The sequence below is a fragment of the Ips typographus genome, linkage group LG4 (assembly GCF_016097725.1).
Source record: "Ips typographus isolate SLU linkage group LG4, UJ_Ityp_2.0, whole genome shotgun sequence".
In the NCBI taxonomy this organism is placed as follows: Eukaryota; Metazoa; Arthropoda; class Insecta; order Coleoptera; family Curculionidae; genus Ips; species Ips typographus.
Genome location: NC_138425.1, coordinates 12,302,776 through 12,315,485, shown reverse-complemented (window position 1 = coordinate 12,315,485; position 12,710 = coordinate 12,302,776). Strand labels below are relative to the sequence as shown.

Below are 12,710 nucleotides of genomic sequence, written 5' to 3'. Positions count from 1 at the left end.
TTTTTTTGTTTGCCTATTCCAATCAGAAAATTATTTCAAGCGTGCACTAACACCTTATTTTATTATTTTTTAATGTAGTAAAATTTGTGAGAGCTTCACACTTAAATATTGGAGTGAATCTGAAGTGCATAAAATGTGGCAACGTCGAAACAAAACTCAAGCAGGAAATCCTTCAAAGTCAACTGTCAAATTTTACTGCAAAACAAAAGTAATAAATTCTTGCAAAATGTAATTTTTTTGTTTTCAAATCAAATACCATTAATATTAATAGGTACCAAGACCTGGGAACCAATTTCTCCCCCTCTTCAAACCTGCTGCGACGCAAACTAAAGTTCAATTTCGGTGAAGGTAATCCGGTTTGCAATTATAACGTATACAAGATGTTAAACATTACATCACTGTAAGTTTACGATTTGTGAATTAAACCAGTTGGAGTAGCCTTGCTTGGAGTATTATGTCGTTGTGAAACACTGTGCACCGAAGCCTTCAAAATGTTAATGCTTTGCGAGCCTCCTTTAAAGACACAGTATAATGAATGTTTTCCAAACAATTCCCAACTTTTCTAAAACGACTTTTTGTCATACTTTGCAAGGGTTTTGCAAAAATGTGCAGCAGCGAGAAAAAGAGTGACCGGAAACCAGCCGCGTACAGTTTTAAGCCTTTTTGTTTTGAAGCAGTCAGTTTTTACCCTGGCAATGGCAAAATACCACATCCAAGGAGTGGGCACCGCATTGGTGCAGACTCATCAAACTTCTATTCATTTGGTGGTTACAACCCACTTATTCGACTGGAAGAGTATCACTATGAGGATGATTCCTATATAGATTCATATCCTTTATTCCAAGAATTGTGGAAGTTTAATTTTGCATCAAAAAAATGGACTAAATTTGAAAATAGTCCAACACTACCTAAAGAGTTGGTCTCTAATGCTGTTATTCTACATCGCAAATATTTAGTGGTAAGTAATTAGTTATTAATTATTAATTGCATATAGGTAAAGTGTATTCTTTACTGCTTTAATAATAAAATTGAGACCTATTTATTTAAAATTTAGTTATATTACTGGTGGTTTTCTAGAGAAATCAGTAATAATTCAACCTTCAATAACTAGTGTTATTGAAGGTACTTTTGCAATATTTCATAGAACCACCTTTCTTTTGTTATAAAATACTTTAATTACAAATATATTATGTAAATGTCTATAAGGAAACAGAGGAGCTTAGGCAGGTATTTATTACCTACCCAATTATTTATTTATTGGAGCCTATAAATTGTATTAAGATTAATTATCAAGGTGGGTTGTTCCAGTTTATATTAATTTGTTGGTGGATCCTATCATCTTTCAATTTTATTCATTCATTAAAACTTTATTTGTTTACCTGGAAATAACTTAAATCTGTAAAAAATTGGTTGTCCCTGCTCAGTTTGATTTGCATTAGATTAATAAAGGGTGTTTGTATATTATTCTTAATATTTATACCTACAATAGCAAGTTTTTCAATTTCAAACTTTTGCATATTATTAATTTTGTTAGGTGTATGGGGGCACTGGGTCACCCTTTGGAACAAGGTGCAGCAATCAATTGTATGTTTGTAATGTAGATAGTGAGTCAAGTCCAATGATTGAAGTAAAAACTACAGGCCAGTTACCCCTTCCTCAATATGGACAAGCCATTGTCTATCACAATGACTATTTGTATGCCATAGGTGGAACCACAGGATATGAATATACATCAGATATTCACAGGTAACTTTGTAGTATCATGTGTAACAAAAGTTTAATGAAATACTTATTGATGACAGGTTGAATTTTAAAACATTGACTTGGGAAACAGTTTATTTATGCAATGGAAAAGAGGAGTATGAACCACCAGGACGATATCGACATGAAATTGGTTTTGATGGGAAAAAAATATTTATTTTGGCTGGGGGAACAGCCGACACTGTATATGATTTAGCTGATATTCCAGCTTTTGATATAGAAAAAAGGAAATGGACTTGTGTCAAGACAATTCCTGCGCCGCGACATGGTGAGTTTTTGTACATGTAATCAGACCTTACTTAACCACAAAACTTTCAAGGAGTACCAATGCCGCGAAGATGTCATGGAGCCGCCCAAATTGACCACGGAAATGGCATTGAGGTTTTCATAACTGGCGGTCTTGACGGTGATGTTATTTTCAAAGACCTGTGGCGTTTAAATTTAAAAACAATGCAGTGGACTTTTTTTGAGTGTACTTTACCGCGTCCCACCTATTTTCATGCAGTAGCTGTGACACCGCAAGGACGTTTATACGTTTTCGGCGGTATCTACAGTATTGACGATGAAGTAAAGCGTAGCAATGCAGTTTATTCAACTTGGGTGTGCATTCCAAAGTTGAGTGAGCTATGTTGGGAAGCTGTTCTGCAGTATAGCCCTAGCATTTTTAAGTTTTCCAGTGATGCCCTGATCAATATGGGATTACCAAGACATTTTATACAGAGATTGGAAGGAGAAAGTAAAGTGTGTAAATTTTAGTAAATTGTGTTTTACTAATAAATAACTTACACATAATGAAACTACTAAAATTAACTAAACTATTTCTTTTTTAAATACTTTAGATATTTAGCTGAGTCAAATGAGTCATCAATATCCTCCTCTATTACAATTTTCTTCTTGGGTTTCCTTTGCTCAAGCCTGGCTTTTCTTTCAGCTTCACTTAAAGACCAAACATTTAAAGGCAGCTAAAAATAACTTATTAAAATACCCTGCAAGGACACTTTAAATAAAGTGTAGCAAACCTTTATAATACATCTAGGCTCTGGGTAGCGAATGGTATATGTTGACCCATCTGGTTGAACCAACACTGTTGGGTAAGTGCGAGCATAGGTCAATCTATGTGGACGAGTAATCGCCGCCGTCCAGGCATTCAATCTTCTTATTTGTTGAAAGTTCATTATGGGTCTGATTGTTTTTAAATTACAAAAATTATTAAATTTTGTTCTTGTATATAACTTGTATTTTGAGGTTAGTTAAATAACTATTAATTTCTGTAAATGCAATCACGTGCCATTTTATTATGTTTCTGTAAAGTACTCACGTGACTGACGTAACTTTGACATTTGTCAGAAAGCAGTCGACAATGCAAATTCAAACATCAAATCATAAATCAAAATATTGTTTATTTTTGTTGTCTCGCACCTACCTACACTTTTTTTTATATACCATGTATGAAGCCAATTAGTTGTTCAAGGTGATAAGGATTTGATTTTAAAATGCAAAGATAACAGTAAACCGTCCAATTAGACATGTACCAAGTGCGTTGTAGTCGGTCGTTTCGGTAGGTACTAGTTTGTTAGATTTACGACAAAATGAGGCGAAACTTTAAAACAATCTTTAAGTTCGGTCTTATATCCGCTATTACCATGGTAGTTACCATAGCGATTTACCACACAATCGACAAAAGTAATCTGAGTGCATTTCCGGATCACCACAAGAGTAACATAGTAGAAGCTCGATCTTCCAATGAAAAAATTGACTGGCACAACTTTAACTTAATTGAGAAAGATTCAAAACGTACTGGACCAGGTGAACACGGAGTTCCAGCTTTTCTAAGTTCCTTAGAGAGTGATAGTTATGAAAAGTTGTTTAGAGTGAATGGATTCAATGCTGCTCTCAGTGATAAAATTGCATTGGACAGATCATTGCCGGACATTCGCCATAAGTTGTGCAAAAACAAAAAATACCTGAAAAACCTTCCTTCAGTTAGTGTGATAGTTCCATTTCACAATGAACATTGGACCACCTTGCTTCGTACTGTAGCTAGTGTGATAAATAGATCTCCCCCTGAACTACTTAAAGAAGTCATTCTAGTGGATGACTTTAGCTCAAAAGAATTCAGTAGGAAACCCTTAGATGACTACTTAAAGGCTAATTATTCAAAAGCATTTTCTATTCATTTGCCTGAGAGAAGTGGACTGATCAGGGCCAGATTGGCTGGTGCTAAAATTGCTACAGGAGAAGTTTTGGTTTTTCTGGACTCCCATACTGAATGTAATGTAAACTGGCTACCCCCACTACTAGAACCAATTGCTCAAGACTATAAGGTATGTGTTTGTCCTTTTATTGATGTGATACAATATGAAACTTTTGAATATCGTGCCCAAGATGAAGGTGCTAGAGGTGCTTTTGACTGGGAATTTTTTTATAAAAGATTGCCATTATTGCCTGAAGACTTAAAACATCCAGCTGAACCTTTTAAAAGTCCTGTAATGGCTGGGGGATTGTTTGCAATTAGTAGTAAATTTTTTTGGGAATTAGGTGGTTATGATGAAGGTTTGGATATATGGGGAGGGGAGCAGTATGAACTTAGTTTCAAAATATGGCAATGTGGAGGTGAGATGTATGATGCTCCTTGCTCTAGAGTTGGTCATATTTACCGAAAATATGCCCCATTTCCAAACCCTGGGAAAGGAGATTTTGTTGGGAGAAACTACAAAAGAGTAGCTGAAGTATGGATGGATGAGTATGCTCAGTATTTATATATGAGAAGGCCCCACTATAAAATGCTGGATCCAGGAGATCTATCCAAACAGAGAGCCCTCAGAGAAAAATTACACTGCAAACCTTTCAAATGGTTTATGGAGAACATTGCCTTTGATCTTCCACTAAAATATCCTCCAATTGAACCAGGAGATTTTGGTGTAGGAGAAATCCGCAATTTAGGCGCACCAGAACTATGTGTAGATTCAGGTTTTAAAGCAAGGGACCAAGCTGTAGGAATCGCCAAGTGCGTGAAAGGAACAACCAATAAAGCAGAACAAAACTTCACCCTTACCTGGCACAAAGATATTCGAGTCAAAGGCAAAACATTATGCTTTGATGTATCTGACCCTAATGACAAAGCTGACATCACATTATATCCCTGTCATGGACAACAAGGCAATCAATACTGGCGGTATGACAGTGAAAATCAACATTTTTTGCACGGCGGTAATCCACGATGTTTAGACTGTGATCCAGGGTCTTTGAGGCTCTTTGTGACTACTTGTGATGAGAGTTCAAAAACACAAAAGTGGAGATTTGAGAACGTCAATTTAACTATGTTAGCTGATTGGGATAATATTGGTGTTCCTAAACTGTCTTGATGGTTTTTACATTTTTTTACGGTTTTAAAATTTCTTTCAAAACGTATCTTGCCTTTTAGTGTTCCATTTTAAAATTGTATTTAACATTAATGCTACCTGGCAAGTAACAATGTCACTTAAGATTGAATTTTGTACAAAAGCACTACTCTCAGTTTCTTATTATTTTTTCTTTATGTGCGATTATTATGTAAATTAGTCATTTTAATTCCCCCACATGTGTAGGTACTCATTGTAAATGGGTATAGTAGACTATTATAAAAGTAAATAAATTTTTTTAGACTTGATTAAAGGTCGGTTAAACTATAAAGTTTATTTTATGTGCTTTTGGTTTATTGCCAAAGGTGTATTACTGTATTATGCAGTTTGTGTTTTTATTAATTAAGACTTTCTCCTAGTAGGAAATAAAAATATTAATGATTAATTATTGGCTGTGATGGGAAACATTTTTAGTTTGTTCTTCTAATTTAATTTGTCCTAGTTTTTTAGTTTTGCAGCATTTGTGACAACTTTTGTAAATCTATTTTTCTAAATCCACCTATACAATTATATGAGCAGAGTATTAGCCTATATCAGAATTTCTCAACGTAATTTGTGCATATCACATAATATACATTCCAAATCCTACAGTTGGACCATTTAACATAAGTATTGTAATTTTAGCACCTTTCCTAAAACTTTTGTATAAAAGTAGGGATAAATCAATAAACTTAAAGTATCAGTAATTTTAAATAAATATTTTAAAATCAGGTGGTGTTTTTTTGTTAAATCCTATTATCGCTTGTAAAAACTCAATATATGGCTGCAATCAGTTGAACTAAATATAAACTAATTAGAAAATTCCTTGCAGTTGCAAGGCGGAGTTGAATTTTAATGAAAGCATGAATATTTATGGTAAAAAGCACCTCCTTCATAGGTAATCGTAGATAACGTAATAATTTTAATTATTACCTACTGTTTCCAAATATTCCAAAAGTGAAAATGATAATGATGATTATTTTTGTGCGCTATAAAAACTATTATTCAGAAAGTTCATAAAATTTAAAAAAAACATGTTTTGTCTATAGTATCACTATGATTGATCGATTTATTATGAGCAATAGATTACTTTATATTGATAATTTTAGTGCAAACAGATAATTGCTAAATTACAAGCCGAACATCAAGTTCGTAAAATTTAAAAAACATATTGCGCCTATAGTGCTTTACAGAAATCGATTTTACTTTTTTAAAAGGTTTGTATTATGATGATAAAGGAAATAAAAACAGAACAGGCTACATCGATCAGCGATTATCGATTTGGTGCCCATTCCTAAATGAATGAACGTGTCAGCCTCTTCTTTTCTCGAAGATGGCATTTATCAGTTGATCTGTAGTGTTTTCTTTTTCGCAAGAATTCTAAATGCTTACCACGTGACAATATCATCCATTTATGTACCGTCATAACGTGATTGTCAGTCATCTGTCACTACTTTTTATAAAATGATCAATACAATGGTTAATTTTATTGACGTATGGCATGGCGTGGCGTATGGTTGCTCTTTATTTATGTGTTTTGCGTTTTTAAATAGTATTGTACATTTAAAACCTTATCTATGTTTAAAACACGATCTAGCATAATTAAGTGTTCATAATTTGCGCCCTCGCCTACGAATCAATAGTTTCGTATTATAGCAATTTAGGTGTGTGTGCTCAAACATCAAACCTTCTAACTTGAATTTTCTGAACTAAACAAGTTATGGGTTCCAGCAGTAAATCGAAATATAAGGAAAAGGAATCGTCCTCATCGCGCTCCTCGAAAAGGCGTCATGCAAGTCCGGCGTCTGACGATGCCCCCCGCGAAAAAAGGCATAAACATAAACACAGGCATCATAGAGATAAGAAGAGGGACAAGCCCAGGCAAAGTCAAGAAGGCAATGGTAAGTTTTTTATATCTTAGGGCCAGTACCTTCAGAAACCCTGAAATCAGACATTGCTATTGGTCAATTTAAGGTTAGAACACTTGTAAAGGTCTCTAGCATTTATTTAAAGGTGTTCAATAGCATTTAGGGGTCTATGGAACTTTCAAAATTGTCCTAGAGGCCTGTTGCAATTTGAAACAGTTACGGGAAGGTTTAAGACACTTGTAGAGGATTTTTGCACTTTTTAGAAGGCTCAGTAGCATTTAGAGGTCTCTGACACCTTCAAAATTGTTTTAGAGGCCTCTTGCAATTTAAAACAGTTACAGGAAGGTTTAATACACTTGTAGAGGATTTTTTCACTTTTTAGAAGGCTCAGTAGCATTTAGAGGTCTCTGACACCTTCAAAATTGTTTTAGAGGCCTCTTGCAATTTAAAACAGTTACAGGAAGGTTTAATACACTTGTAGAGGATTTTTGCACTTTTTAGAACTCAGTAGCATTTAGAGGTCTCTGACACCTTCAAAATTGTTTTAGAGGCCTCTTGCAATTTAGAACATTTATGGGAAGGTTTAATACATTTGTAGAGGCCTCTGGCACTTTTAAGAAGTTTTCAATGGCATTTAGAAGTTTGTGAATCTTTCAAAATGATCCTAGAGGACTCTGGAAATTTAAAACAATTACAGGAAGGTTTAAGACACTTGTAGAAGGCCCTGGCACTTTTTAGTGGGTTCTCAGTAGCATGTAGAGGTTTATGGAACTTTTAAAATGGTTGTAGGCCTCTGGAAATTACAGTTATGGGTACACACTAGTATAGGGCTCTGGCACTTTTTAGAAGGTTCTCAGTGGAAAGTTTAAAACAGGTGTAGAGGACTTTTCTGGAAAGCTTAACACTTGTAGAGGCCTCTGGCAATTTAAAACAATTCTAGGAGGGTTTGAAACATTTGTAGAAATCTCTGTCACTTTTAAGAAGGTTCTCAGTAGCATTTAAAGGTCTCTGATACTTTCAAAATGGTCCTAGAGACCTTTGACAAATAGAGAGTAGGTCTTTATAATTTTCATAATGACCTCATTTAATTTCAACTCAGAAACAGGGTTCAAGAAGTATTACATTAATGTAAAAGTTTTCTGTTCTTTTGCAGATTTGGTTGAAATTGTCTCATCAGATGAATCAAATCACGACAACCCTGCTGAAACTTCGTCAGGCCAGGGTGCTGAAAGCATTTCAATCCAAGAAACCAACAAACTGAGAGCAAAATTAGGTTTAAAACCTCTGGAAGTTGGTAGTTCTGAAGCAAGCACTTCAGGTAAAGATGGGTCTAAGTCTGATGGTAAAATCAAAGATGATTTGGGTGAATTCTACCACAAACCAGCCGAAAATTGGGCAACAAAAGCAGAGCGGGAGAAACTGAAAAACAAGTTTGCCGAACAGCGGGAAAAACGCATGTTGCATAATAAATTAGCTAAAGTTAAAACTTTGGGAGAGAGTGACAGTGAGGACGATGCGGTAAATTGGGTGGACAAAAGCAGGAAAATTGAAAAAGCCAAAAAAGAAGCTGAGAAAAGGGCAAAAATGCTTGAAGAATTGGACGCCCAATTTGGAGTTAGTGATGTGATTGAGCAGGACCAAAAGGAGAGACGCAATCAACAGTACACCACTAAAGATTTGCGAGGGTTGAGAGTGGAACATGATATCAACACAATTGCTGAAGAGAAACAAGTTATTCTAACTTTAAAAGATTCAGGGGTGCTGGAGGAATCTGACGACGTGCTTGTTAACGTCAATATGATCGACAATGAAAAGTACAAAAAGAATGTGGAAAACAAAAAGAAGAAAATCCAGTACAATGCTTATGAAGACCAGGAGTACGATGAATTTGGTAACCCTAAAGAAAAATCACTATTATCTAAATATGACTCAGAAATTGATGGTGATAAACGCGACAGTTTTCGTATCGGAGTGGATGAGGCTTTGCAACGCAAACAAGCTGCTGTAGTGCAATCGGTCAAGGAAAAACTGGCAAAAAAGAAATTAGAAACAATCGCCGAGAAAAATCTCATTTTGGCGTCTGAATACTATAATGAGGAGGAATTAGCTCAATTCAAAAAGCCAAAAAAGAAAACCAGACGCATTAGAACTAAAGGAAAATTGACAGCTGAAGAGCTGTTGCCCACCCAGAAAGTTGAGGAAATTGGGTCTAGAAGGAATAAAATTAAAGTTGACGGTGATCAACCAGAACTGAGTATTGATGATGTTCCTGGTAAGTTATTGAGTCTGTTGAGTTATAGTTTGTTTTTTAAAATTTAATCATTTACAGACATTGAAGTTTCAAACATAAAAATTGAAGAGGAAAAAGATGATTTGCTGGAAAAAGCCTTGCACAAGACCCGAAAGATTAAACAGAAGGAAAATATTATTGCTGACATTTTAAAAACTGAAATCAAAGAAGAACCTGCAGAAGAACAAGACACTGGCAACATAATTTTAAATTCTACAGCAGAATTTTGCAGAACACTAGGTAACACTCATAAATTGCACTGTTTAGTAAGTTTAGTAACTTTGAAATTATTTCAGGAGACATTCCAACATACGGAAAGTCCGGAAATCGCGATGAAGACGAAGATATGCTAGATTTTGAGAAGGAAGCGGTAGACGATGAAAAAAGTGACGATGAGTGCGAAATTGTTGAATTAACTGGATGGAATTCAGTTGATCCTGCCAGCGCCACTGGAGCTGACTTAACCAAACTAGCTCCTCAAGTAATTTCTAATTTTCAATTTTTATTGTTCACAGTTTTAATTGACTGTTTTTAGGAAGTACAAATTTTGGATGAAGAACCGGATGTTAGTACTGGAGTGGGTGCTGCCCTTAAGTTGGCCATGAGCAAAGGCTACCTGGACAAAGAACAGAACAATCGCCCCAGTAATACACGATTTGCACATTTGCAAGCGCAGCACTATTCCATTGAGGATAAGAGTCACAGCGAGGAGGGTAACGAGAGAGGTGGAGGTAGAGGTACGTCACCACCAACATTTTATTAAGCGACAACTTTAAGAATTAATTGAAAATTTAGGACAAGCTCGTGAACGATATTCCGGACCGATCCAAGATTTTAAGGAAAAAGACGGCTTCAAACCCAACGTGAAACTGGAATACATCGACGATGACGGTCACATTCTGAACTCCAAAGAGGCGTTCAGGTATTTGTCGCACAAGTTCCACGGTAAAGGACCGGGCAAAAATAAGGTAGAAAAACGGATCAAGAAAGGCGTGCAAGAGCAACTGATGAAAAAGATGAGCTCAACGGACACGCCTCTAGGCACTTTACACATGCTTCAGGCTAAACAGAAAGAAACGCAGTCTCCTTTTGTCGTTTTGTCAGGCAATAAACAACAACAGCAAACGTCTATTTCAAAAAATAGACGTTAATTGTGTCTACTATTGTAGTTTAGTTTAAACATTGATAATCATTGGAGTTAAGCATTATATTTAATAAATGTAATAATGTGAGTCAGTATTGTGTTTAATTTCTATAAAAACCGAGTCCTACGAATAAAAGTATCCTGTTTTAGTTTAAAAGTAATTAGCCTGTACAGGGTGGGCTAAATTGGATGTATGTATTTAAATGGGAAGTGCTCTTAGAGAGGCAAAAACTGATGTCGGTGTCTGAAGCTCAAATTTGATAGGAAACCGTTTGACATGTATAGGGTGTTTCTCAGAATTCGTACTTTTCTTCAAAACTGTCTTCCAGGTGCATCTGTCACCATTGATATGCATCTGTGACATATCTGTCACCGTTCCAGCAAACGGTGACAGATATCAACCAACGGTTTTCGTCATTAAGTTTTGTATTAAATTTCAACTTAAGGCACCGACATCAGTTTTTGCGTATTTCTATTAATAGGATTACTTCCCATTTCTTCTTCTTCTGGTGCCGTCTCCGTTTCGAAGGTTGGCAATCATCAGGGCGATTCTTATTTTTGAGACCGCAGCTCTAAATAGTTCGTTGTTATTGCAACCAAACTATTCTCTAAGTTTCTTCAGCCATGAATTACGTCTTCTCCCCATAGATCTCATTCCTTCGATTTTTCCTTGCATAATAAGTTGCAATATTCGATACTTTTCCCCCCTCATGACATGTCCCATATATTGCAATTTCTGGCCTTAATTGTCGTAATAACTTCTCTTTCCTTATTCATACGTCTCATCACTTCCACGTTGGTTATTCTGTCTACCCATGAAATCCTCAGTATTCTTCGGTATACCCACATCCCACATCTCAAACGCTTCCTGCAGTCTCCTCATTTCGGTTACCTTCAGCGTCCAGGCTTCCATCCCATAATACAGTACGGACAGCACATAGCATCTCATTAGTCGTATTTTCAGTTCCAGGTTTAGATCCCGACAGCAGAAAAGCCTTTTCATTTTTATAAATGTGCTTCTGGCCTGTTCGATTCTGATTCGTATTTCTTGTGAGCTGTCGTTGTTTTCATTAATGGTCGTGCCTCTTGTATTCTCTTACTCTCTCAATAGGTTCATTGTTTACGTATATCCTACGAATGTCCTGAGTTGTTTTTGTCATCAACATATATTTTGTTTTGTTTATGTTCAGTGATAGTCCATATTCTTCGCTTACCGTGACCATTCTATTAATTAGCGTCTGCAGATCTTCGTATGTTCCAGCCAGAATGACTGTATCGTCAGCATACCTCAGATTATTTATTGTCATGCCGTTGATCTTAATGCCTATGTTCTGATCATCAAGTGCCCTATTTATTATATCCTCCGAGTACAGATTAAAGAGGATTGATGATAGTATACACCCTTGACGAACACCTCTCTGTATTTCTATTTCTTCTGATGTCATGTCTTCTATTCGTACTACTGCTTTTTGACCATAGTATAAGTTTGATATTATTCTTATGTCTCTGAGGTCTATTCTTCTCTTTATTAATGTTTCTATGAGCAAGTCATGCCTCACTTTATCGAAAGCTTTATTGTAGTCTATAAAGCATGTATATATGTCTTGATTTATATCTAGGCATCTTTGTGACAGGACATTGAGTGAAACTAGCGCCGGACATGTAGTAAGCCGCACCCAAGTCATGAAGCCCCGCACGGTCACACTTCCACAGTGACAAAAAAGGGAAAGTCGCCCCTATTTTAATCTGTTCAATGTCCAACTTGTGAATGTCCACCGCGGTTTTTGTTGTGTGACGTCCCTTTCGTGTCTATTTGGTCTCCTTCAGATAAACATGCAGCTTTTACATTATTCAACTTCCTTGGGTTTTGATTAAGTTTTTTTCCCCCTTCAAGAATAAAAAACCAAGCAACTAACTTCTTCTCTTTGACATCAACACTGGGTTTTGATTAAGTTTTTTTTCCCCTTCGAGAATAAAAAACCAAGCAACCTGTCACCTCAGAACCAGAACTGGGTTTTTTGATCAAGGTTTTTTTTCCCCCGTGTAGAATAAAAAAACCACCTTATTACATCTGGGTTCAGCTGTCCCCCCTTGTAGAATGACAGCCAGCAGACTAGTGATCTAGTTAAGCCTCTGAAGATGGATGGCTGCCTGAATACACCCGAAACATGTTAGGCAGATAACAACTTATTATTAATATATATTTGTGGAGATCGACTCTGAGTTTTGCTTTCACTTATCAATATTGGTTTGTCGTCTTTCATCTT

General features: G+C 36.0%; 4 protein-coding genes across 4 annotated transcripts; 3 read left to right on the top strand and 1 right to left on the bottom strand.

The window, feature by feature from the left end:
* The first annotated feature begins 183 nt into the window (after positions 1-183).
* Positions 184-2,521, top strand: slim (scruin like at the midline). Its single transcript, XM_081977145.1, has 4 exons — positions 184-958; positions 1,535-1,746; positions 1,803-2,029; positions 2,081-2,521. The coding sequence occupies exons 1-4, from the start codon at positions 536-538 to the stop codon at positions 2,515-2,517; spliced, it is 1,299 nt and encodes a 432-aa protein (XP_081833271.1). The 5' UTR covers positions 184-535; the 3' UTR covers positions 2,518-2,521.
* On the bottom strand, positions 2,512-3,023 carry mRpL55 (mitochondrial ribosomal protein L55). Its single transcript, XM_081977146.1, has 2 exons — positions 2,781-3,023; positions 2,512-2,723 (listed from the first exon to the last, which is right to left on the bottom strand). The coding sequence occupies exons 1-2, from the start codon at positions 2,934-2,936 to the stop codon at positions 2,577-2,579; spliced, it is 303 nt and encodes a 100-aa protein (XP_081833272.1). The 5' UTR covers positions 2,937-3,023; the 3' UTR covers positions 2,512-2,576.
* Positions 3,024-3,156: 133 nt separating this feature from the next.
* Positions 3,157-5,873, top strand: LOC145727535 (N-acetylgalactosaminyltransferase 6-like). The gene has a single exon (XM_081977144.1). It carries the CDS (start codon positions 3,351-3,353, stop codon positions 5,124-5,126), a length of 1,776 nt encoding a protein of 591 aa, XP_081833270.1. The 5' UTR covers positions 3,157-3,350; the 3' UTR covers positions 5,127-5,873.
* A 756-nt stretch (positions 5,874-6,629) lies between these two features.
* On the top strand, positions 6,630-10,535 carry LOC145728157 (U4/U6.U5 tri-snRNP-associated protein 1). The gene is made up of 6 exons (XM_081978195.1): positions 6,630-7,042; positions 8,163-9,281; positions 9,339-9,539; positions 9,596-9,780; positions 9,835-10,036; positions 10,095-10,535. The coding sequence occupies exons 1-6, from the start codon at positions 6,862-6,864 to the stop codon at positions 10,448-10,450; spliced, it is 2,244 nt and encodes a 747-aa protein (XP_081834321.1). The 5' UTR covers positions 6,630-6,861; the 3' UTR covers positions 10,451-10,535.
* The last annotated feature ends 2,175 nt before the right edge of the window (positions 10,536-12,710 follow it).